We start from the raw sequence: 25,236 nt of genomic DNA on the forward strand, positions 1-25,236 counted from the left end.
TTGTGTTTAAGTGCAGGCCAAGGTCTTTAGTCACTGCACCCAGGCACCACCATGAGAATAGGGGGGGGGGGGGGGGTGTAGCCCCTCAAGCCCCCCCCCCCCCGCTACATGCGTGGATCCTAGTAAGGTGGTCTTCTGCAACTGGCAGATGGTAATTTTGTCAGTGCCAATTGTGTTTAAGTGCAGGCCAAGGTCTTTAGGCACTGCACCCAGGCACCACCATGAGAATTGGGGGGGGGGGGCTGTAGCCCCTCAAGCCCCTCCCCCCCCCCCCCCCCCCCCCGCTACATGCGTGGATCCTAGTAAGGTGGCCTTCTGCAGCTGGCAGATGGTAATTTTGTCAGTGCCAATTGTGTTTAAGTGCAGGCCAAGGTCTTTAGTCACTGCACCCAGTGTGCCGATCACTACTGGGACCACCTTGACTGACTTGTGCCAGACTCTTTGCAGTTTAAATCCTCATATTGTGTCGGATTTTCTAGTTGCTTCTTGTCAATCATTATCATCATCATCATCATCATCATTATTATTATTACATCCCACTTTTATCTCTTGATTTTACATGTTAGTCCAAGTAAACCCTTGGATCCCCTGTCAAGATGCATTTCATTACTCTCTCACCCAGTGTTTTTCAACTTTTAATCTCTGCAACCGGCAATGCCCACTGTGATCAACTTTCTGTGTTCAAATATTGTGATTCTATATTGTTCTGATGCGCTTATTTATACTGTTTCTTGTGTTTTATCTTATTTTCTTATGTTTTATTGTTGCGTTTTTATGTTGTATACTTGCATTGTTGTATTGCTGGGCTTGGCCTCATGTAAGCCGCCCTGAGTCCCCTTGGGGAGATGGTGGCGGTGTATAAATAAATTATTATTATTATTATTATTATTATTATTATTATTATTATTATTATTGGGAAGCAATATCCCGAAGATCTGGTGGGTATCTCAATGCAAGTGAACCATGCTGCATTCATGTTTACAAGGGAAATCAAACCTTTCTGGTTTTATTCTTTTGCTTTTTTGACTGAGGTTCCTTCATGACAACAAATATTTCTGACAGTCAAATATGTAGGTGAAAGTTCAGGAGAGAATGCTTCTGGAACATGGTCATATGGCCTGGAAAACTCATAGCAGCCCATGAAAGCCCTCAACAACACAAGAAGAGTGTTCTTGATGCTCAGGCTTAAGTCAAAGGGCTAAGAAGGGTTTGTTGTTGTTGTTGTTGTTGTTGTTGTTGTTTGAGGGGAGGGGCATTAATGTCCATTCCTTTCCTACCTCGATGAAACAATTCAAAGTTCTGGCTTTAGCCTATAAAGCCCTAAATGGTTCTGGCCCAGCTTATCTATCCGAACGCATCTCTTCTTACGAACCCACCAGGAACCTGAGATCATCGGAGGAGGCCCTGCTCTCAATCCCGCCTGCTTCGCAAGCATATTTGGCGGGCACGAGAGACAGGGCCTTCTCTGTGGCGGTCCCTTGGCTGTGGAACTCCCTGCCTAGGGATATTAGATCAGCCCCCTCCCTCCTGACCTTTCGAAAAAGAGTGAAAACTTGGCTCTTCGAGCAAGCATTCGGAACCTCAGGAGAAACAGACAAACTTGAATCAGAAAATGACCCAGGAATGGCCAAGACGATTCAACGGATGAGGATTTGAACGAGAGGACATAGTTTTAATTTTTTTATTATGTTTCTAAATGTACTGTAATGTTTCTCTTTGGCTTTTTATCAATGTATGTATTTTATATATGGCATCGAATTGTGCCAACTTTATATGCTGCCCTGAGTCGCCTTCGGGCTGATATGGGCAGGATAGAAATAGTGTAAATAAATAAGTAAATAAACAAGTGAATTTATCTGACCCTTTGCCACTTTTCGTTGCTTTCCAGGAATCCCAGAGGACTCCAAAGTCGAAGCCCCTGCCTTCACAGATGCCGTCCGCATGTATCGCCAGTCAAAGGAACAATATGGCACTTGGGACATGCTCTGTGGCAACGAGGCACAGGTGAGTCTGGAAGGGGAGCCGTCCTTTCTTTCTTTTTCAAACACAATCTATAAATCTACAAATAGGTTAATACCATTGCAAATCATACGACGCACGGTATTTCTCCAGAATTGACATCTAATTCAACCAAGTGCATTCTTCCACAACAAGAGCACGATTGCTTCAGGCTTGGTCTGTGGGCGGATTTCACTATACTGTCAGTGGCATCGGCAGCACAGCAAGGCAGGAACAGATCAATCACAACCACCTTAGGCTATAAACTACTTTATTTTACAGCTATATACATTAGAAGCTACTTAACACTCAGCACATCGTAAACTTGCTTCTTTCCCGTCCGATCGTAACATTGCTCACTAACTGTTATCAGTACTAGTCCACACCTCTTGCATTCCAAAGTGACGTATGACGTATGATGCACGACACTGCGTCCATTTGTTCTATACATTTGATTTATGACCTCTCTAGGAATGCCGTTCCCTCCATTGTTCAGTTAACTCTTTCCACTCAGGAATACATTAAATTCGGCACATAGCTACTGCATTTTAAACATACATACATACTTTGAAATCTACATTATAAATTGCAAACAGCTTCAACATATACAACAGTTTCTTGGGGAGATCGAGTGAAGACGAAAAGAGCCATGCAGGCTGCATTGCAGGATAAACTCACAGGAAAAGCGTTTCTCTTCTCCTTCCAGGTTTTGTGCAACTTGGTGATGGAGGAACTCCTTCCTGAGCTCAAGAATATGATTGGCCCTCGACTGAAGGGCAAAGCCCAGGAGAGGCACCGAGTGTGGATCCAGGTGAGCAGCCTTTCCAATGCTCCTCTGAATATGTTTATGAATAAATTGTCCACATCTGGACCTACGTAGATAGACACTACTGGAATAAGACCAATTTTCTTCTGGCTCTCTCTTCCAACTCTATGGTTCTATGATTCTATTTTGTTTTGTCTGATTTGAGGGAACATATCTCCAGGTGTCCCTCAGTCATCCAGTGCACCTTTCTAGGAATGTAGAAGTCCTCTCATTTGACTCAACGGTCAACCTCTGATGGAAGTTGACCAGTGTCACATAGGAGGGTATAACGATCCAAACCGCTGTACCAAATATAACAATCACAGCAGCCGAGTGGTAGTAGAGATTTTAAAATTGGTTTATCAGGCGGGAAAATATAGAGAAAAAAAAATCCCAACTCCACACTGCTCAGCCAAATTATAACGAGGCACACCTCCACTACTGGCTAGCTCCCCAAAATATAGAGGGAGTATGGTTGTTGATAAACAAGCTGTATATTTATACGCTAGGAACTGGGAACCACTGGGACTGAGAGACTTGAAATGATTCTTCAAAAGATTTCTGCTGCCACCATATTAACAAAAAACAGGCTGAGGTATTCTTGAGAGGTTGTTCAGTAACACACTCTGTAAAACTATAGTGTTCTTAGAGGCTGCTGAAATCTGACTGGAATAATGTTTTGACCACAAAGGTATTCACACAGAGGCTTATGCAAGTTGATAAAAATAACAAGAATGTTTATTGAACAGACTTGAATATTTCAGGTACAAATGCGTATTGGTTTCAGTAAAATACTAGTACAAGAAGCTTGTGGTTACGTTTGAGCAAAGATCTTTAAAAGTCCTGGGTTTCAAGTCTTAAAAGTTACAACACATAAAAGTTACAACACATTACTTCAGGAAATGAATCTCTGAAAGTAACTCCCAAAATTCCCCTTAGGAATCTAGCCAAACACCTGACCTAGCTTTCCTTAAGGAAAGAACAGACCACTAAAGGGTGCTGCTCCACACAGTATTCTAGCTATATTTCTCTATAGCTATTCCTGAATACTCTACAAAAGATTGTCCCCAAACTGTTTCTTCAAAAACCCAAACTGCTCTTGCCAAGGTAAGGGATTCATTACAGAGGGCCTACAGATTTTGAGATTCCTAGGGAGCCCAGGTGTATTCCAGGTGGGGCCTGACCAAAGCAGAAGTGAGTGGGACGCTGAGCTCTTCCAACAATACTTCCAACAAGAGTTCTCTCCCTTCCTAAACCCTAAACTTCTCCACCTCTTTTTGGTAGGTCTCCGATGCTGTGTACAAGATGGTCTATGATCAGACGAAGGCTCGTTACGACGCGATGGTGACCACGTGCGAGCTTCAGGTCCCCAAGCTGAAGGGCACCATCCGCACAGACATGGATCAGATTATCCAGTCCAAAGAGCACTTGGCCAGCAAAATCAGAGGTAGGTAACTGGGCACCATCTTTGCGTTGCGTGGCCCCATACAGGTTTAGAACCTCGGACGAATCCTAAGAGCTTGACTCAGTAAAACAAAATTAAAATGCCATTCCCAATATGCATAGGGCTTTTGCACAACTGAGACTTGTGCGCCAACTGCGACCGTACCTCGCGAAGGCGGATCTGGCCGGAGTGGTCCATGCCTTGGTCACCTCCAGATTGGATTATTGCAATGCGCTCTACGTAGGGCTGCCCTTGAAGACGGCTCGGAAGCTCCAACTGGTCCAACGATCAGCAGCCAAGATGCTAACGGGGGCCCCTGACAGAGAGAGGTCAACCCTCCTGTTTAAGGAACTCCACTGGCTGCAGTTCATATTCCGAGCCCAATTCAAGGTGGAGGTGCTTACCTACAAAGCCCTGAACGGTTTGGGACCAGCCTACCTGCGTGACCGCATTTCCATCTACGAACCCACGCGTTCTCTTTGGTCATCTGGGGAGGCCCTGCTCGTGATCCCACCAGCGTCGCAAGCGCGCTTGGTGGGGACGCGGGACAGGGCCTTCTCTGTAGTGGCCCCCCAACTCTGGAACACCCTCCCCAAAGACCTTAGACAGGCCCCTTCATTGGCTATCTTCAGAAATAACTTTGGGTTTGTTAAGGGCAGGCAAATGTCTGACTTGGTCCGCAGACTGATAAATATTATAGAGAACGCAAAAAACGAGAAAGCTCAAGTAGGCATTATTGCATTAGATATATATAAAGCCTTTGACTCAGTGGGTTGGACAGTGTTGAAATCATTAATTAAAAAATATGGTTTTGGAGACGGGTTCCAACATATAATAGAGCAAATATATTCGGAAAATAGGGCTAAAGTTATAATTAATGACTCAAGTACTGAACCCTTTAGTATCATGCAAGGAGTAAAGCAGGGCTGCCCTCTTTCTCCGGTACTATTTATATTAGTTATGGAATTATTAGCCTCTGCAATCAGGAAGGATAAAGAAATACAGGGAATAGGAGTGGACAACAAAATCAAAATTAGCTTATTTGCAGACGACACACTTTTGACGGTCAGAAATCCAGATAGGGCACTAGACCGGATAAACCTACATTTAAAACAGTTTGGAAATATAACAGGCCTAATAATTAATTGGAAGAAAACGGAGGTAATGGCAATAAATCTGGAGAGAAAAGACAAAGAGAAAATAATTAATCAATTTAAAGTCAAGATTAGAAACAAAATTAAGTATTTGGGAGTTACAATATCTGTCGATTACTCAGAGTTAAAAAAATTAAATTTTGATAGACTATTTAGGGAAATTCAAGAAAGGCTACTAGAATACAAAAAATTCAATCTCTCATGGTTCGGCAGAATTGCAATCTTTAAAATGAAAATATTATCTAAATTTAACTTCCTCTGTAACATGTTACCTATTAAACTGCCAGAGGCTGATCTTAAAAAATGGCAGAAATTAGTCAATGAATTTTGTAATGGAAGTAGAAGATCTAGGCTACCGAGAAGCTTATGGTATATTTCTCAGAAATTAGGGGGACTAGGAATACCAGAACTAAAAACCTACCATCAGACACATATAATAAAAGGAGTGTTTAGGCTGCTTTCGGAACCTAAATTAATCTGGCGGGAAGTGGAAGGAAAATGCTGGCACAGAGATTATGGGGAAATGTTTTTTAGGTCAAAAATAGGCAAAGAAATTAAGGGGTGTAAAAATAACCTGGCTAAAGATGTTATGGAGACATGGGTTAAGTTAAAAAATAAGATATTTCCAGGAGTTTCCCCCCTAACTCCAATAGTGGTACTGGAAAACTTCCCAGAAGACCTAAGAATTAAACTTAAACATAAAAAATTAGTGGAGGGGGAAACTGCTCTTTCCTGGAAGGAATGGATACAAAACTCGATGGGCAAGTTTAATAAATTAGAAGAACAAGGTGCCTTGAATTGGTTTGAGAGGCAACAGCTGTATAATTGGAGAAAGGACTGGTTAGGTAAAAATCCCGGATGTAGAGCACTGAATAAATATGAGGAATGGTTAAGCAAGCTTAAAAACAAAGAAATAATGGGGAAAGGATTAATTGGGAAAATATATAAGGGATTAATTGGCGAAGAAATAGGGCTGAAGCAGTTAGAAAACGTATGGGAAGGAGACCTAGGGCCTCTGACAGATTTTGATTGGAAAGGAGTCCTGAAGTGGAGAGTGGCCAAGAACCTATCAATAAGATTAAAAGAAAATGTATACAAAGTTATATGGAGATGGTATACTACGCCAGTCAAACAACATCAGATGGATAGCAAGCAAAGTAACCTCTGCTGGAGATGTGGCAAACACAAAGGGACATATTTTCATCTATGGTGGGAATGCCCCCAAGTGAAGAATTTTTGGAAGGATATATTTATCGAAATTAACAACATTATAGGATTAAACATTATGCCGGATGCTAGGTTAGCATTATTAATGGACACCACGAAGCTGAATGTAGAAATAACTAAGAAAGAATTGGTGACTATTTTGCTCACAGTGGGAAGAATTATAATAGCAAAGAACTGGAAAATAGTAACCAATCTAACACTGGATGCATGGTACAGGGAAGTTTGGAATGTAGCTTTAAACGATAAACTAACAATGGAAATGAGGGTATTCAGGGGGGAAATTAACAGGTCGGATTTTGAGACATACTGGTCGGTCTTTATTAAATATGTCTTAGAGAGCGAAAATGGAAAACAACAGAATTTGGTTGGTCAGGAATTTTGGAGATGACATTTGATTAATGGCTGATTTATAAATACATGGTGAAGGAAATTATACTTGTTCAGGCCTTGGTGGTGGGGTTATGTGTTTGTAAAATGTTCACTGTTTTGGGTTTTGTCTATTTTGTAAGTTGTTATTGTATTTAAATAAAATCTTAAAAAAAAAAATAACTTAAAAACCCGGCTTTTCCGATGCACCTTCCCAGATTAGGAAATCGCCACTACCGAGTCCCACAAGCACTTTACCAGAACCAATGATTGCTGCACATCGCACATCGCACTTGCCCTAGAAACCCTTTATACACCTCCTGCCTAATCAGCACTCTTAACCCTTGTACCCACCTTTTGGCCCGGCCCAGTTTTACTGTGTTTTAATGTACTGTGCTTGTTGTTTATTTTTGCTTTAATTTGTTTTAATTGTTTGATTTGCTTGATTGTATTGTTATGTTGTATTGTTGTGGCCTCAGCCTGTTGTAAGCCGCATCGAATCCTCTGGGAGATGCTAGCGGGGTACAAATAAAGTTTAATAATAATAATAATAATAATAATAATAATAATAATCCTCTCGGTTCCACCTCCATTTCAAGTGCAGTTGGTGAGGATGAGAGAGAAGGCCTTCTCGGTGGTTGCCCCTCGGCTTTGGAACACCTTCGCCAGAGAAATTAGGCTTGCCCCCACGCAGAAAAACCTGAAAACATGTTTTATATACTTTTTAACATATATATTTTATGTAAATTAACACCGTTATATGTAACTTACAGTGTATTTTGTGGCACTACTACGTGTTTTTATAACCCCCCCCCCCCCCCAAGTCCGTTTCGGGAGGTGGCGACGGGATATAAATAAAGATTCTTCATCATCATCATCATGAGGTTCTGAGAGTATGGGTTGAAACTTTATACCACTGATACCTGTCCACCTGTTTCAGTCTTAACATTGTTGTTGTTTCCTCCCCCCCCCCCCCCCAGCATCTGTCTTCTCCAAAGCCGAGATCTGTGTCCGGAACCACGTCCAACCGTACATCGCTTCCATCCTGGAGGCACTGATGATCCCCACCAGCCAGGGCTTTGCTGAGGTCCGAGAGGTCTTCTTCAAAGAGGTCACCGACATGAACTTAAACATTGTCAATGAAGGAGGAACGGAGAAGCTTGGGGAGGTAAGATGGAGGAGATGGTAATGGGCGAGGAAAGGAAAAGGTAGCCCATATTGACTTGAATCTAATGCTCACCTTTTTTGGCTAAATGACCTCTCCACGGGGGGTCAGACTAGATGATCTTTATAGGGCGTCCCCTCTTTTGATTTTGTTTGTTTCTTTATGCCTCAAAAACAACATTGACCTAATTTTTAGTAAACGATAAAGGGAGAAAATCTTGGCTTCTCTCTTTTATTGATTTTAAATGGGAAGTTTGCATAATGCAAGGCTTCTTGATAGCCATCAGTTTCCCTAAGAAAACCCTAAATATGAGAGAAATATATTATTATTATTATTATTATTATTATTATTATTATTATTAGGCAAAGATTAAGGGTTTCCCCTGACATTAAGTCCAGTCATCTCTGACTCTGTGGTCCTTATCTCCATTTCTAAGCCGAAGAGCCGGCGTTGTCCGTAGACACCTCCAAGGTCATGTGGCCAGCATGACTGCATGGAGCACTGTACTATATTATATTGAATATTATATTACATTAGTATATGAGTCCGTTATTATTATTATTATTATTATTATTATTATTATTATTAGGTTCTTGTGGGTTTTTTCGGGCTATAGAGCCATGTTCTAGAGGCATTTCTCCTGACGTTTCGCCTGCATCTATGGCAAGCATCCTCAGAGGTTGTGAGGTCACAACCTCTGAGGATGCTTGCCATAGATGTAGGCGAAACGTCAGGAGAAATGCCTCTAGAACATGGCTCTATAGCCCGAAAAAACCCACAAGAACCTAGTGATTCCAGCCATGAAAGCCTTCGACAATACATTATTATTATTATTATTATTATTATTATTATTATTATTATTATTATTTGAAACACAAGATGAATCCACAGCAGACAAGATCACTCTGCTGGCTATTGTTTTGGATCACACGTCGGACCCTTCCCAAGTGTCTACGACTGTCCGATGTATCGGCGAATAATGTGTGCGGATTCCAGTAAGGTGGCCGATGGTAATTTTGTCACCGCCAATTGTGTTTAAGTGCAGGCCAAGGTCTTTTTTTTTTTATATTAATTTTTATTAATTTTGCAATATAAAATGTACAAAACAAAGAGACATACATATGACATATGTGTTGGGGAGGGGGAGGACAGGGGAGTGACATTGGTTACAATACAAGAGGATAGACATACAGACTAACTAACAGATATAACTAGAGCCCCTACTCCCCCTCCCCCCCTCCCTATAAACCACCCCTTCCCGGACTACTCCCCTTAACCCCCCTACGTCATAGTTTAAAATCGACTTCCTCTCATCTCATCCACTTTCTAATATGTATCTTCTTTCTGCATTTGTATTAACAATTTTTTTTTCTCCTCACATTCTATCCAATGCTGGTTTTATTTCAGTATATTTCATTCTCTATATAGTTTTTGAGCAGGCTCCAATCCGTCGCAGTGATTCCTTTTCCGTTGTGTTGTTTAATCCAAAAGGTCAGCTCGTCCATCTCCTGTACATCCAAAACTTTTTCCAGCCAATCTGCTCTTGAGGGTATTACGTCTTGTTTCCATTTTCTAGCAAAGGTCATCCTGGCTGCAGTTACAAAAAAAGTAAACAACTTCTCTGTATTTTTATCAGAAAATATTTGGAATCGTACATTCCTAGTAAATATATTTCTGGATGCATCGGTATATTTTTCCCTAGAATTTTCCTACATTCTTTATTTATCATCTCCCAGTACTTCTTCACTTTGGGGCATGACCACCATAGATGGAAAAAAGTGCCCTCTTTCTCTTTACATTTCCAACACCTATTATCCACTTGCCTGTACATGTTAGCTATTTTCTGTGGGGTTAAATACCAGCGGTGTGCCATTTTCAACCAGTTCTCTTTCATATCAGAAGCGTAAGTGTATTTAAGTTTTTCCCTCCATATCGTCTCCCATTCCTTTAACTGAATGCTTCTGCCTATATTTTTAGCCCAGGCTATCATTGAGTTCTTGATTAATTCTTTTTCTGTGTCCCACCCCAGTAAGTGCTTATATAGAATAGTTATTATTTTCTTTTTGCTCTTTTGAATTCTCTCCCATAAGTCATCTTCCTCTCCAAATCCCAACTTTTTGTCCTCTTTGTAGCTTTCCTTTATCTGAGCGTATTGGAACCATGAGATGTTTCTAAAGTTTTTCGCTAACTCCTTTTGAGATCTGAGTTCCATAGACCCGTTCTTTTTAAGGAGGATTTCTCTATAGGAGGGCCATTGAATCCATCCTAGGAGTCTGCGCTGGTTTGCCTCTAAGGGCGACACCCATAATGGTGTTCTAAGGAAGAGATATCTTTTGTATCTTTCCCAGACTCTTATTAATGCGGATCTCACGAAGTGATTACCGAAATTCCCTTCCTTTCTAACTCCCCCGTACCAAAGGTACGCATGCCACCCTTTTCGAAGGTTAAAACCCTCAATGGTCAAGATCTTGATATTATTTAGTTTTGTCCAGTCCCTGACCCATGTGAGTGCGCACGCATCATGGTATAACTGCATGTTGGGTAGTCCGAACCCACCTTTTTCTAGTGGCATTGTCATAATAGTCTGCTTGATTCTGGGTCTTTTATTTCTCCAGATGAATTTAGATATCGCGCTGTTCCATTCCTTAAAGATTCTATTGTTCCTAATAATAGGTAGGTTTTGGAAGAGAAATAGCAGCTTGGGTAATACGCTCATTTTTATAGTTGCTACTCTGCCTAGGAGTGAGATGTTCAGCTTATTCCATGCTTCTAGATCCTTCTTAATTTCCTTCCATTTCTCAGTATAGTTGTTTTTGAGGAGATGGAGGTTCCTTGATGTGATCCATATTCCTAGGTATTTGATTTTGCTTGCTGTTTTAATTCCCGCTATCTCTTCTAATATCTTTTGATTGGGTTTCGTGATGTTCTTGGGTAAGAGCATTGTTTTTTTCTTGTTTATTCTGAAGCCCATCATCTCACCAAATTTTTCTATTTTTTCTAGCCATTTTGTTATATTTTCTCTGGGATTTTCAATTATGCAGATGATATCATCGGCAAACGCTCTTAGCTTAAGTTCTTGTTTGTCAATTGTAAGGCCTTTGAGTGTTTTATCTTCCCTTATTTCTCTTAGTAAAATCTCCAATGCGAAAATGAATATTAGTGGGGATAGGGGACATCCCTGCCTCGTTCCCTTTTCTATTTGGAACTCTTCTGAGGTGTTGCCGTTTATTACCAGCTTTGCTCTCTGATCTTTATAAATGGCTTCTATTGCGTTTCTAAAGTGAAAGCCAAAGTCCATTTCTTGAAATAGGGATTTAAAAAATGCCCAGTTAACGTTATCAAACGCTTTTTCAGCGTCTACTGCGAGCAATGCTGCTTCTTTCTGATGGTGGTGTTCATAATACTCTATGGTGTCTATGATGGATCTTATGTTGTCTTTAATACTTCTATTGGGAAGAAAGCCATTCTGGTCGTCTCCAATCCACTCTGTTAGAAAGTTTTTAAATCTATTCGCCATTATATTTGAGAAGATTTTATAGTCGTTGTTTAGCAGGGATATTGGGCGGTAATTCCTGATGTCCTCCTTATCCGTACCCTCTTTATGTATTAATACTATCTCTGCTAATTTCCAAGATTCTGGAATTTCACCTTCTTGTAGTGCCTTGTTCATGACCTCCTTCAGGGTGTTTGCGATTTCTTCCTGCATGGTTTTATATAGACATGCCGTATACCCATCCGGGCCCGGCGCCTTGTTGTTTTTGAGGTTCTTAATTGCTGTTTTGACTTCCTCTAGAGATATTTCTTTATTCAGATTTTGCCTCTGTTCTTCTGTAATTTTTCCTAGATTTTGTTTACATATGTATTTCATTATTTCTTCTTCGTTGGCTTCATTTTTCCTGTATAGCTTTTTAAAGAAGTTTTGAAATTCTTCTGTTATTTCATTATCTTTTACCAGTACTTTATCCTTCGTCTTGATTTTGGTTATCTGTTCTGATTTGTTCTTTCTCCTGATTTTCCATGCCAGTAAATTTCCTATTTTATTTGCGTTTTCGAATTCTCTCTGGCGTACATATTTTAGTTGTTTTGCTGTCTGTTCTAGTTCCAGTCTATGTTTTTCCTTTTTGAGTAACTCTAGCTTCTCTTTTATTGCCTGGTTTTCTGGTTTGTTCTTCAATTCTTTTTCTGTTGTCTTTATCTTTTTTTCTATTATGTCTTTTTGATAGTTTCTGATTTTATTTCTAATTGCATTTTGCTGAATTAAATGACCCCTTAGTACAGCTTTGTAGGCATCCCAAAGTATTTGGACCTTGGTTTCCTCTTTGGTGTTTAACTCAAAATATTCTTTTGTTTTTTCCTTATGTTTCTTAATATCTTCTTCGAATTTGAGTAAATTATCGTTTAGACGCCATTTTCGGGTGTTCTGTTTATGATTTATTACCATTGTTATTGGGCAGTGGTCAGAATAATCTCGTGGGAGTATGTTTATTTTGTCTATCTTCGCTGTTATCGCTCTTGTGGTCCATATCATGTCGATTCTTGACCATACGTAATGCCTGTTTGAGTAGTATGTGTAGTCTTTTACTTCGTTGTTATGGATCCTCCAGGCATCATCTAGATTGTACTCCTCCTTCCACTTGAGCAAGGTTTTAGGCAGCATCCCAGTATTATTTATTTTCCCCTTCTTCTGTTTTTTAGACTTATCTAGTGTATAATTTATGATTCCATTAAAGTCACCCAGTATTATCATATGGTCATATTTTGCTGCTGAGATTTTCTCTGTTAATGCTTTGACGAATTTCCCTTTCGGGCCGTTAGGGGCGTAGATGTTACAGATGAGGATGGTGTCTATCCCTATTGCTATTTTAACTGCTAGTAGTCTACCTTCCTCATCTTTAAATACAAGTTCTGAGTGTATTTTGTCATCTATGTATAATGCTACCCCTTTTTTCTTATCAGGAGCTGAGGAGTAGTATAGTTTACCTATTCTTGGGCATACTAGGTGTGGGGTATGTCGCTGCGCGATATGTGTTTCTTGTAAAGCTATTACATTGTATCTTCCCCGTTTCAGTTGGTTAAATATGGCTTTCCTTTTATTCGGGGAGTTTAGACCGTTCACATTATTAGAGTAGAATTTTACCTGATGTATAAGATTATCCATTTGTTTCATTTTTTCCCTCTTGTTCCAAGTCGTCGTCATCCAATTCCTCCATGTCTTTCTCGTTGTAGTTTTGACGGTCCGAGGTCATATCACCGGTTTCTGGAGATTTGCTTCTTTTTCTCTTGGATTTCTTCCTTTTTCCCTCCGGTCTTTGTGGTGTTCTGATTTTGCATTCTTTTTCTAGCCTTTTGTAAAAGTCTTTAGCTTTTTCCTCTGAGGTGAGCCAATATCTTTCACCTTTATATGTAGCCATTATTCCCTCTTGTTTCTCCCATCGGAATCTGATATTTAATTTTTTTAATTCATCTGTTAGAAAGAAGTACTTCCGCCTCTTGCTCAGGGTGTCCGATGGGAATTCTTTTAATACTGTTATTTTAGAATCTTTAAAGTATATTGGCTTCTGGTGGTTTAATTTCAGTATGTCATCCCTGGTCTTTTTCTAACAAAATTTACAACTATATCTCTCGGGACCTTATTTTTTTTCGCGTAATTGGTCTGAATTCTATATATCCTGTCCATGCCATTATCGATTTCCTGTGGTGTCAGCTCTAGTAGTTTAGCCAGGAGAGTTATCATAATTTCCCTGATGTTTTCTTTTTCTGTTTCTACTACATTCCTGAAACGTAGTTGGAATTCAGAGTCGTTCTGTTCTATCCTTTCCTGAATTTTCCCTAATTTCTTTGTTTGTTTTTCAATGTCTTCCACTTTTCCTTGTAGACCTAATTGTGTTTTTTCCAGTTTTGTGTTGCTGGCTTTTACTTCCTTTAGTTCTTGTATTGCCCTAGTTATTTCCCCTTTCATTAAATTCATATCCTCTTTAAATTCTCTTTTAATTTCTGAAACCTCTGCTTGAAGGACTTTTTGCTGGGCATCTTGTTTTTCTGCCCTCGCTTGAAAATCGGCTTGCAATTTATCTTGTTTTGCTGATAGACCCTTTAGCTCATTTTGTATTTCCATTAATATTTCTTTTAGACCTGGTTCTTCTGTTGTTGGTACTGGAGTTGGTGGTCCAGCAACTGAGTGTCTTCTAGGGGTTCCTTTAAGATCTTTTAGCTCTTTTAGATCTTTCATTTCTTTCTCTGTTTTTGTCTTTGTGTTAGACATCTCTATTCTTAAGTGGTTTTAATAGAGATGGAAAGTTTACCTCTTTTTATATATATATTATTATTATTTTATTTTATTTTATTAATTATATAGTAGTATATATATTATTATTGTTTATTTATTTCTTAATTTTTACTTTATTTTATTTTCAAGAGTCAATCAGCAATAGAATTTACCAGCTGTGTCTTATTTTCTTAGTCCCTTTTCTTTAGTTAATATTATGCAATGCTTGTTAATTTTATGACTACGGGGATGTCTTGAGGCACTGCGCCCAGTGTGCCGATCACCACTGGGACCACTTTGACTGGCTTGTGCCAGAATCTTTGCAGTTCGATCTTTAAATCCTCATATCATGTTGGCTTTTCCAGTCTTGTTCAAGGAGTTTTCAACAAACTCCAACTTCCCAAATCCACAAAACAACTATACCTTTGTGAAATTGTACTCCTTGGAAGGTGGAGATTGGTCTCGTTCAAGACTCTTGGATACATATATATCTATACACTGCTTGGTGTGCAATGGGGCTTATCCTGTCTGACTTCTCTTTTTCTGTCTCCTCCTTTCCTCCCCAAAAGTACATGGCGAAACTTTCGCAGCTGGCTTTCCACCCAGTGAAGATGCAGCCCTGCTATGAGAAGATGGACCAGCTGAAATTAGAAGGGCTGCAGCAGAGGTTTGATGTGTCCAGCGCTTCGGTGTTCAAGCAAAGGGCCCAGATCCTGATGAGACAGGTAAGCAAGCAACAAAACTTTAGCTAGGTATGGAACCGGTGGCCTTCCACATGTCATCCATATCCAGGTTTCTGGAGCATAATAACTACTTTCAAAGTAAGGACCACTAAATGTCCTTTGACCAGAAGCTGTCCACCTGGAGTGCCTCTGGTGTCGCTGTGAGAAAGTCCTCCATTGTGCATGTGGCAGGGCTCAGACCGCATTGTAGTCAGTGGTCTGTGGTTTGCTCTTCTCCACACTCGCATGTCATTGACTACACTTTGTAGCCCCATTTCTGAAGGTTGGCTCTGCATCTCGTGGTCCCAGAGCACAGTCTGTTCTGTGCCTTCCAAGTCACCCAGTCTTCTGTGTGCCCAGAAGGGAGTCTCTCGTCCGGGCTCAGCCACTGATTGAAGTTTTGGGTTTTAGCCTGCCACTTTTGGACTCTCGCTTGCTGAGGTGTTCCTGGAAGTCTCTCTGTAGATCCTAGGAAGCTGTTTCTTGACTGATGTCGTTGACATGCTGGCTGATATCCGAATAGAGGATAGGCCAGAGATATCAATGTCTTGGTCCTTTCATTACAAGCTGCTACTTCCCAACAGATGCCAGGTGGTGCGATACCGCCTAACAGTGTAATTTCTCCAGCGGTGTAGGGCGTAGACATCCTGTGATAGTGCGGCATGTCTCCTTAAGAGTCCCATCCACTGTTTTAACATGGTGAGATGTATTCCACACTGGGCATTCATATTCAGCAGCTTACTTTTACTTAGGCGATCCCTCGTTGGACGAGTAAGATGGTCTTCCTTGATTACTATTTTTGTGGGTTTGTAGGTGGCTGTGGAGCCCTATTCTTGACCCACATCTTCTCCCACAGTGAAGGCATTGGTTTCCAGGTGGAAGGCGGTCCCAGTCGGGGTTGGCTTGACGCGCCTTCCTCCTGGCACGTTTCTCTCTTTCACCCTCCACTCGTGCCTCCTCGAATTCTGCAGCACTGCTGGTCACAGCTGACCTCCAGCTGGAGCGGTCAAGGGCCAGGGCTTCCCAGTTCTCAGTGTCTACGTCAGAGTTTTTAAGGTTGGCTTTGAGGCCATCTTTCAATCTCTTTTCCTGCCCACCAACATTCCCTTTTCCGTTCTTAAGTTCAGAGTAGAGCAACTGCTGTGGGAGACGGTGTTCAGGCATCCGGACAACGTGGCCGGTCCAGCGGAGTTGATGGCAGAGGACCTTCACTCCAATGCTGGTGGTCTTTGCTTCCTCCACCACGCTGACGTTTGTCCGCTTGTCTTCCCAAGAGATTTGCAGGATTTTCCGGAGGCAGCGCTGATGGAATCGTTCCAGGAGTTGCATGTGGCGTCTGTAGACAGTCCACGTTTCGCAGGCGTATAGCAGGGTTGGGAGGACAATAGCTTTATAGACAAGCACCTTGGTATCCCTACGGCAGCAGAGAAGCAAAGCAACAGGGCAGATGTCTTCACTGTGTCTGGTTGTGATCCCGAGGTTGTACCAGTCAGCTTTTGTATGATATTATTTCTAGCACCCACTTTTGGCTTGATATTCAAGCAGTGCTTCTTATAAGTCAGAGCATGGTTTTTAAGCAACTTTTAATGTGAATATAAGTGATTTTTTGTTTGTATGTATTTATGGTTTTATGTCCCGGCATTCAATGTTTGTCATATACATGTTGTGCTCTGCGTGGGTCTCCTGCAAGGTGAGAAGGGTGGAATATAAAAGTTTTAAATACATACATACATACATACATAATGGTCCAGGGTCACTCCCGGGTATTTGGATGTGCTGCAATGCTCCAGTGGGATTGCTTCCCAGGTAATCCTCAGAGTTTGAGATGCTTGTCTGTTCTTAAGATGGAAAGCACAAGTCATAATAAATATTATAATTTTAAAAAACAGAAAAGAAAGCAAAATAGAAAGAAGAAAATGTCCTCAAAATTGAATAGCAGCACCCTCTAGCGCTGGGAGAGTGTTTGTGCACATTCTATGTAAAGCCTATTCTTTGCGTTGCATATTCTCTTCCCTCTGTTCTTTGGTGGGTTGAATCTGCAAAGAGTGTGTGAACACTCTGTTGGAGCAGAAGACGGAGTCGAAGAGGCTGCTGAACCAAATCACACTATGTAACACAATTTGTGTTCCTGGGTTATGCCATTTCCTAATTTATTTATTTGTCGTGTCAGAGCAACCAGTCCATTATACATTACATTTCTAACAGAACAAAGCAAACAGACAGAAAAATACACAACTTGTGAGTTTGGTAGTTGGTTAAATGTCCTTTGACCAGTATCTGGCCACTTGGAGTGCTTCTGGTGTTTCTGCAAGAAGGTCCTCCATTGTGCATGTGGCAGGGCTCAGGTTGCATTGCAGCAGGTGGTCAGTGGTTTGCTCTTCTCAGCACTCGCATGCCGAGGATTCCACTTTGTAGCCCCATTTCTCAAGGTTGGCTCTGCATCTCGTGGTGCCAGAGCGCAGTCTGCTCAGCGCCTTCCAAGTCGCCCAGTCTTCTGTGTGCCCAGGAGGGAGTCTCTCATTTGGTATCAGCCATTGGTTGAGGTGCTGGGTTTGGGCCTGCCACTTTTGGACTCTCGCTTGCTGAGGTGTTCCAGCGAGTGTCTCTGTAGATTTTAGAAAACTATGTCTAGATTTAAGTCGTTGGCGTGCTGGCTGATGCCCAAACAGGGGATGAGCAGGAGATGTCTCTGCCTTGGTCCTTTCACTATTGGCTGCTACTTCCCGGCGGATGTCAGGTGGTGCAATGCCGGCTAAGCAGTGTAATTTCTCCAGTGGTGTAGGGCGCAGACACCCCGTGATGATGCGGCATGTCTCATTAAGAGCCACATCCACTGTTTTAGTATGGTGAGATGTGTTCCACACTGGGCATGCGTACTCAGCAGCAGAGTAGCACAGCGCAAGGGCAGATGTCTTCACTGTATCTGGTTGTGATCCCCAGGTTGTGCCAGTCAGCTTTCGTATGATATTGTTTCTAGCACCCACTTTTTGCTTGATGTTCAGGCAGCGCTTCTTGTAGGTAAGAGCATGGTCCAGAGTGACTCCCAGGTATTTGGGTGTGTTGCAATGCTCCAGTGGGATTCCTTCCCAGGTGATCTTCAGAGCTCGGGATGCTTCTCTGTTCTTAAGGTGAAAGGCACATGTCTGTGTTTCAGATGGGTTGGGGATCAGCTGGTTTTCCCTGTAATAGGCAGTAAGAGCACCTAGAGCTTTGGAGAGCTTCTGTTCTACAGTCTCAAAGCTCCCTGCTTGATCAGTAAGCGACCAGCATTTCCTAATTGATTCTATCACAAAAATACATGGGAAAAGTTTATTAAACTGCCAAAACTTAGTTTGTGCAGGAAGAACATGCAGCAATTGCACATTTTGCTCTAGTTTTTCAATGACTATCTCATCATAGAGTCTCAACCAATTCAACACAGTTAGTATTGCATCCTGTGCACAGTTACCCTCTTGGCATTAGAACAATTTGTTTGTTTGTTTGTTTACTATATGTATACCCCGCTTTCTCTCCCTGCAAGGGGCACTCAGATTGGTTTACAACATGGCAATATTCAATTTATTTATTATTTACTTATTTACAGCTTTTATATTCCGCCCTTCTCACCCCACAGGGGACTCAGGGTGGATTACAGTGTACACATATGTGGCAAACATTCAATGCCAATTTTTGACATACAAACGTATACAGACATACATACACAGAGGCTATTTAACTTTTTTTCTGGCCACCAGGGGAGCTGTCGCTTTCATCGTCCATCTGCGATGCTGATGAAGCACTTCCGCATTCCCCGCATGCTTCCCCGCTGGGATGCTTTGCTTGAGTCTTCTTTATGGCCTCATAAATCAGTTAATTTAGCCTCCCCACACTTTTTAATTTTCCTACTTGACAGATGCAACTGTCTTTCGGGTTGCAAAGGTCGACAACAGGCTACACACAATTGGTTGGAAACCCACTCCAACCCGGGCTGGCTTCGAACTCATGACCTTTTGGTCAGAGTGATCTTCATACAGCTGACACTCAGCCAGCTGCGCCACAATCCCAGTGCAATGCCACATATTATTTACTTAGACAATCCCTTGTAGCTCGAGGATGATTGTCTTCCAGATGTGGTGTCCATAGGAGACTGTGGAGCCCGATTCTTGATCTGCATGTTCTCCCGCATGTTCTGATTCCAGACAGAAGGTGGTCCTGGTCAGGGTTGGCTTGATATGCTTCTCTCTTGGCACGTTTCTCCCTTCACTCTCCATTCGTGCCTTTTTGAATAATGCAGCACTGCTGGTCACAGCTGACCTCCACTTAGAGCACTCAAGGGCCAAGGCTTCCCAGTTCTCAGTGTCTATGCCAGAGATTTTAAGGTTGGCTTTGAGTCCATCTTTAAATCTCTTTTTCTGTCCAACAACATTACGTTATCTGTTCTTGAGTTCAGAGTAGAGTAACTGCTTTGGGAGACGGTGCCACATATAGTGTCAGATAGAAAGCAATACATCTTATACAAAAATGCAATGAAAAACATATAAACAACCATCAAACGAATTAAAAGCCATGATACCAAACTCAAGGGACATTTTCATTGATACAGTTTTGCCAATTCTCTGTTGCACTACCCAATGGCTATCCAAACGTCTCATTCCATAACTAGGTTTTCACTCTAAAGACTAGGAGGGAAGGGGCCAAACTGATATCCCTGGGGAGTTCCATAGCCAAGGGGCCACCACTGAGAAGGCCCTGTCTCTTGTCCCCACCAGTTGCACTTGTAATGGGGGTGGTGGGACCGAGAGCAGTGCCTCCCCCGTTGACCTTAGCTCTCTAACCAGTTCATAGAGAGAGATACATTTGGATAGGTAAGTTGGGCCGGAGCCATTCTGAGCTTTATAGGCTAATGCCAGCACTTTGAATTGTGCTCAGTAGCAGACCAGCAACCAGTGGAACTGACGTAACAGGGGAGTTGTATTCTCTATGTGTGTTTTGTTTGTTTCTGTCTTCTCACGATGCAGCAAATGGATGACACCATCTACACCTTTGAGACACTCCTTCATCAGGAGCTGGGGAAGTCGCTCAGCAAAGACGAGTTGTGCAAAACCATCCAACGCATCCTGGAGCGTGTGCTCAAGGTAGGGCTGCTTCGCTGGAACCAGTTGCCAAATTGGGGCCCCACTAAGCTGCCTAGTATATTTCCCTGTGTAGTGTAGGCGTCTTTCTGGAGAAATAACATGCACTAGAACCAGCCTCGCCGTCAACACAGGGTAAAATAATAATAATAATAATAATAATAATAATAATAATAATAATATCAACTGCAAAGACTCTGGCACAAGCCAGTAAAGATGGTCCCAGAGGTGATCAGCACAGTGTATGTGCCCCTCTGGAGAAATAACATGCACTAGAACCATCCTCGCTGCCAACACAGGGTAATATAATAATAATAATAATAATAATAATAATAATAATAATAATAATTGCAAAGACTCTGGCACAAGCCAGTAAAGGTGGTCCCAGTGGTGATCGGCACAGTGTATGTGCCCCTCTGGAGAAATAACATGCACTAGAACCATGCTCACTGTCAACACAGGGTAATAATAATAATAATAATAATAATAATAATAATAATAATAATTGCAAAGACTCTGGCACAAGCCAGTAAAGGAGGTCCCAGAGGTGATCGGCACAGTGTATGTGCCCCTCTGGAGAAATGACATGTACCAGAACCATCCCCACTGTCAACACAGGGTAATATAATAATAATAATAATAATAATAATAATGGGTTGTTGTAGGTTTTTTCGGGCTATATGGCCATGGTCTAGAGGCATTCTCTCCTGACGTTTCGCCTGCATCTATGGCAAGCATCCTCAAAGGTAGTGAGGTCTGTTGGAACTAGGAAAAAGGGTTTATATATCTGTGAAATGACCAGGATGGGACAAAGGACTCTTGTCTGCTGGAGCTAGGTGTGAATAATAATATCAAATGCAAAGACTCTGGCACAAGCCAGTAAAGGTGGTCCCAGAGGCGATTGGCACAGTGTATGTGCCCCTCTGGAGAAATAACATGCAATAGAACCATACTCGCTGTCAACGCGGGGTAATATAATAATAATAATAATAATAATAATAATAATAATAATTGCAAAGACTCTGGCACAAGCCAGTAAAGGTGGTCCCAGTGGTGATCGGCACACTGGGTGCAGTGCCTAAAGACCTTGGCCTGCACTTAAACACAATCAGCGGTGACAAGATTACCATCTGCCAGCTGCAAAAGGCCACCTTACTGGGATATATCACACAGCCCTAGACACTTGGGAAGTGTCCGACGTGTGATCCAATACAACAGCCAGCAGAGTGTCTGCTGTGGACTCGTTGTGTTTCAAATAATAACAACAACAACAACAACAACAACAATAATAATAATAATAATAGGACAAGGGAATGGGATAAGTGCAGAGCTCTAATGGAAAGAGGGCATGAGATGAAGTGCAAGGCTGTGTATCTATTCCGCAGGACAACTAGGGACAAGGCATTCTCAAAAGCTTGTTGGAAGAGCCAGGTCTTCAGGTTCCTACAGAAGGAGGACAGTGTGGATGCTAGCCTAATAATCCTGGGAAGGGTGTTCTGAAGTCAGAGGGCCACCACCAAGAAGGTTGTCTCCCTTGTTCCCACCAACTGTGCTTTGACGGTGGTGGGACCAAGAGGAGGGCCTTCTTGGCAGATCTTCGAGCCCACCTTGGTTCATAGGGGGAGATGCTGTCACAAAGATAGATTGGACTTGAACCATTTTCCATTACAGAGTATAGGCTGTGCCTTGTTTTCATTCTGGATTTTCTTATCTCTCTTTTTCCCCCTTGATAATGTAATGTTTCTTCCTTTGTCTCCTCCTTCCTCGCCAGAAATACGACTACGACAGCAGCACGGTGAGGAAGAAGTTCTTCCGGGAGGCCCTCCTGCAGATCACAATTCCCTTCCTGCTGAAGAAACTGGCTCCCACCTGCAAAGGGGTAAGCAAGGGAGAGACCCCGAAAGCTTGAAAGTGATCACATTCTTGGCCCATGACTCCCAGAATCCTCTAGTAGCTGGAAGATTCAGACAGTTGTAAGAAGAAGTTATCTACTGGGTTCAAAATGGCCTGGAAGGACCGAAACATAGAACCAAGAGGTCATGAATTCAAAGCTAGCCCGGGTTGGAGTGAGCTCCCGATTATTAATAGTCTAGCTTGCTGTTGACCTATGCAGCCCGAAAGACAGTTGCATCTGTCAAGTAGGAAATTTAGGTACCGCTTTATGTGGGGAGGCTAAGTTAACTAATTTACAACACCACAAAAACCTTCCAGCAGCGTTCGTAAGAACGAGGAAGTACTCCATTATTATTATTATTATTATTATTATTATTATTAACTTTATTTGTACCCCGCGAGCATCTCCCGAAGGACTCGATGCGGCTTACACAGGCCGAAGCCACAAAACACAATACAATAGAAAACATAACATAGCAATAACAAAGCAAATCAACAATTAAGCAAAACAGCAAAACAGCAATGACAATACATAGAATCATAGAAATGTTATATAATGTAATATAATGTAATATAATTGACTGGTTGCCCTGATACGACAAATAAATAAATAAATAGAATCATAGAATCAAAGAGTTGGAAGACACCTCATGGGCCACCCAGTCCAACCCCATTCTGCCAAGAAGCAGGAAAATCGCATTCAAAGCACCCTCAACAGATGGCCATCCAGCCTCTGTTTAAACTCTTCCAAAGAAGGAGCCTCCACCACACTCCGGGGCAGAGAGTTCCACTGCTGAATGGCTCTCACAGTTAGGAAGTTCTTCCTAATGTTCAGATGGAATCTCCTTTCTTGTAGTTTGAAGCCATTCTTCCGCATCCTAGTCTCCAGGGCAGCAGAAAACAAGTTTGCTCCCTCCTCCCTGTGACTTCCTCTCACATATTTATACATGGCTATCATATCTCCTCTCAGCCTTCTCTTCTTCAGGCTAAACATGCCCAGCTCCTTAAGCCGCTCCTCATCGGGCTTGTTCTCCAGACCCTTGATCATTTTAGTCGCCCTCCTCTGGACACATTCCAGCTTGTCAACATCTCTCTTGAATTGTGGTGCCCAGAATTGGACACAATATTCCAGATGTGGTCTAACCAAAGCAGAATAGAGGGGTAGCATTACTTCCTTAGATCTAGACATTATGCTCCTATTGATGCAGGCCACAACCCCATTGGCTTTTTTTGCCGCCACATCACATTGTTGGCTCATGTTTAACTTGTTGTCCACGAGGACTCCAAGATCTTTTTCACACGTACTGCTCTCGAGCCAGGCATTGTCCCCCATTCTGTATCTTTGCATTTCGTTTTTCCTGCCTAAGTGGAGTATCTTGCATTTGTCCCTGTTGAACTTCATTTTGTTAGTTTTGGCCAATCATCTCTCTAATCTGTCAAGATCGTTTTGAATTCTGCTCCTGTCCTCTGGACTATTGGCTATCCCTCCCAATTTGGTGTCATCTGCAAACTTGATGATCCTGCCTTCTGGCAAGGAAATGTCTCATACACCTCCTAAAGCAGTGGTTCCCAACCTTTTTTTGACCAGGGACCACATGACCAGGGACCACTCTCCAACATTAGTACCAAAAGGTTTATAAATCGGTTTTTGGTCAACTTTAGATTCGGATTGGTTATTTACAGTAGAAACATAGAGTTAGAAGAGACCTCATGGGCCACCCAGTCCAACCCCATTCTGCCAAGAAGCAGGAAAATCGCATTCAAAGCACCCTCAACAGATGGCCATCCAGCCTCTGTTTAAACTCTTCCAAAGAAGGAGCCCCCACCACACTCTAGGGCAGAGAGTTCCACTGCTGAATGGCTCTCACAGTTAGGAAGTTCTTCCTCATGTTCAGATGGAATCTCCTCTCTTGTAGTTTGAAGCCATTCTTCCACATCCTAGTCTCCAAGGCAGCAGAAAACAAGTTTGCTCCCTCCTCCCTATGACTTCCTCTCACATATTTATGCATGGCTATCATGTCTCCTCTCATCCTTCTCTTCTTCAGGTTAAACATGCCCAGCTCTTTAAGCCGCTCCTCATAGGGCTTGTTCTCCAGACCCTTGATTATTTGAGTCGCCCTCCTCTGGACATATTCCAATATCTCTCTTCAATTGTGGTGCCCAGAATTGGACACAATATTCCAGCTGTGGTCTAACTAAGGCATTTGGAGTGCCAATTCAGAATATTGCACTGGATAGACCACATCAGCTCTATTTTTGAGACAGAACGTATGCCACCCAGTAGTCTCCATCTGCTCGCCCACAAAAAACCATATTTAATAAGCCTCAGCACTATAAGAGGGCCATATTTTAGTTCTTGTGGACCACTGGTGGATTACTTAGGGACCATTTCTTCATGCCTGCCCCTTGTAATCCTTGGCTTTTTTAACGACACCTTTTCTCCCAACAGGATCTGGGAAGATTCCAGGAGCTGATATTTGAGGACTTTGCCCGCTTCATCCTGGTGGAGAACACCTACGAAGAGGTGGTGCTCCAGTCTGTCATGAAGGACATTATGATGGGTGAGAAGGAAGTCCCTTTTTGCTGTGGCCCACATGGGGAATTCTGTGTGGGAGGTTTGGCCCAATTCTATCATTGGTGGGCTTCAGAAAGCTCTGTGATTGTAGCTGAACTATAAATCCCAGCAACTACAACTCCCAAATGTCAAGATTGTATTTCCCCCAAACTCCACCAGTGTTCACATTTGGGCATATTGAGTATTCTTGTAGAGTTTGGTCCAGATCCATCATTGTTTGAGTCCACAGTGATCTCTGGATGTAGGTGAACTACAACTTCAAAACCAAAGGACATTGCCCACCAAACCCTTCCAGTATTTTCTGTTGGTCATGGGAGAACTGTGTGCCAAGTTTGGTTCAATTCCATCATTGGTGGGGTTCAGAACGCTCTTTGATTGTAGGTGAACTATAAATCGCAGCAACTACAACTCCCAAATGACAAAATCAATCTTTTTTTGAGTTAAGGACATACATTGGATTGTTAGGAGTCTTGTGTCCAAATTTGGTGTCAATTCGTCCAGTGGTTTTTGA

The 25,236-nt window shown here is 42.1% G+C and overlaps 1 protein-coding gene across 1 annotated transcript in view; it reads left to right on the plus strand.

Moving 5' to 3' along the window:
* NIBAN2 (niban apoptosis regulator 2) overlaps nt 1–25,236 on the plus strand; it is a 125,741-nt gene that overhangs the window by 95,653 nt on the left and 4,852 nt on the right. The window contains exons 6-13 of the mRNA XM_060757337.2: nt 1,889–2,004; nt 2,705–2,809; nt 4,088–4,250; nt 7,975–8,162; nt 14,994–15,149; nt 20,144–20,260; nt 22,029–22,136; nt 24,600–24,711. Coding sequence (XP_060613320.2) covers nt 1,889–2,004; nt 2,705–2,809; nt 4,088–4,250; nt 7,975–8,162; nt 14,994–15,149; nt 20,144–20,260; nt 22,029–22,136; nt 24,600–24,711 — 1,065 coding nt within the window. The remainder of the gene's footprint in view (nt 1–1,888; nt 2,005–2,704; nt 2,810–4,087; nt 4,251–7,974; nt 8,163–14,993; nt 15,150–20,143; nt 20,261–22,028; nt 22,137–24,599; nt 24,712–25,236) is intronic.

The sequence above is a fragment of the Anolis sagrei genome, chromosome 11 (assembly GCF_037176765.1).
Source record: "Anolis sagrei isolate rAnoSag1 chromosome 11, rAnoSag1.mat, whole genome shotgun sequence".
NCBI classification, from domain to species: Eukaryota; Metazoa; Chordata; class Lepidosauria; order Squamata; family Dactyloidae; genus Anolis; species Anolis sagrei.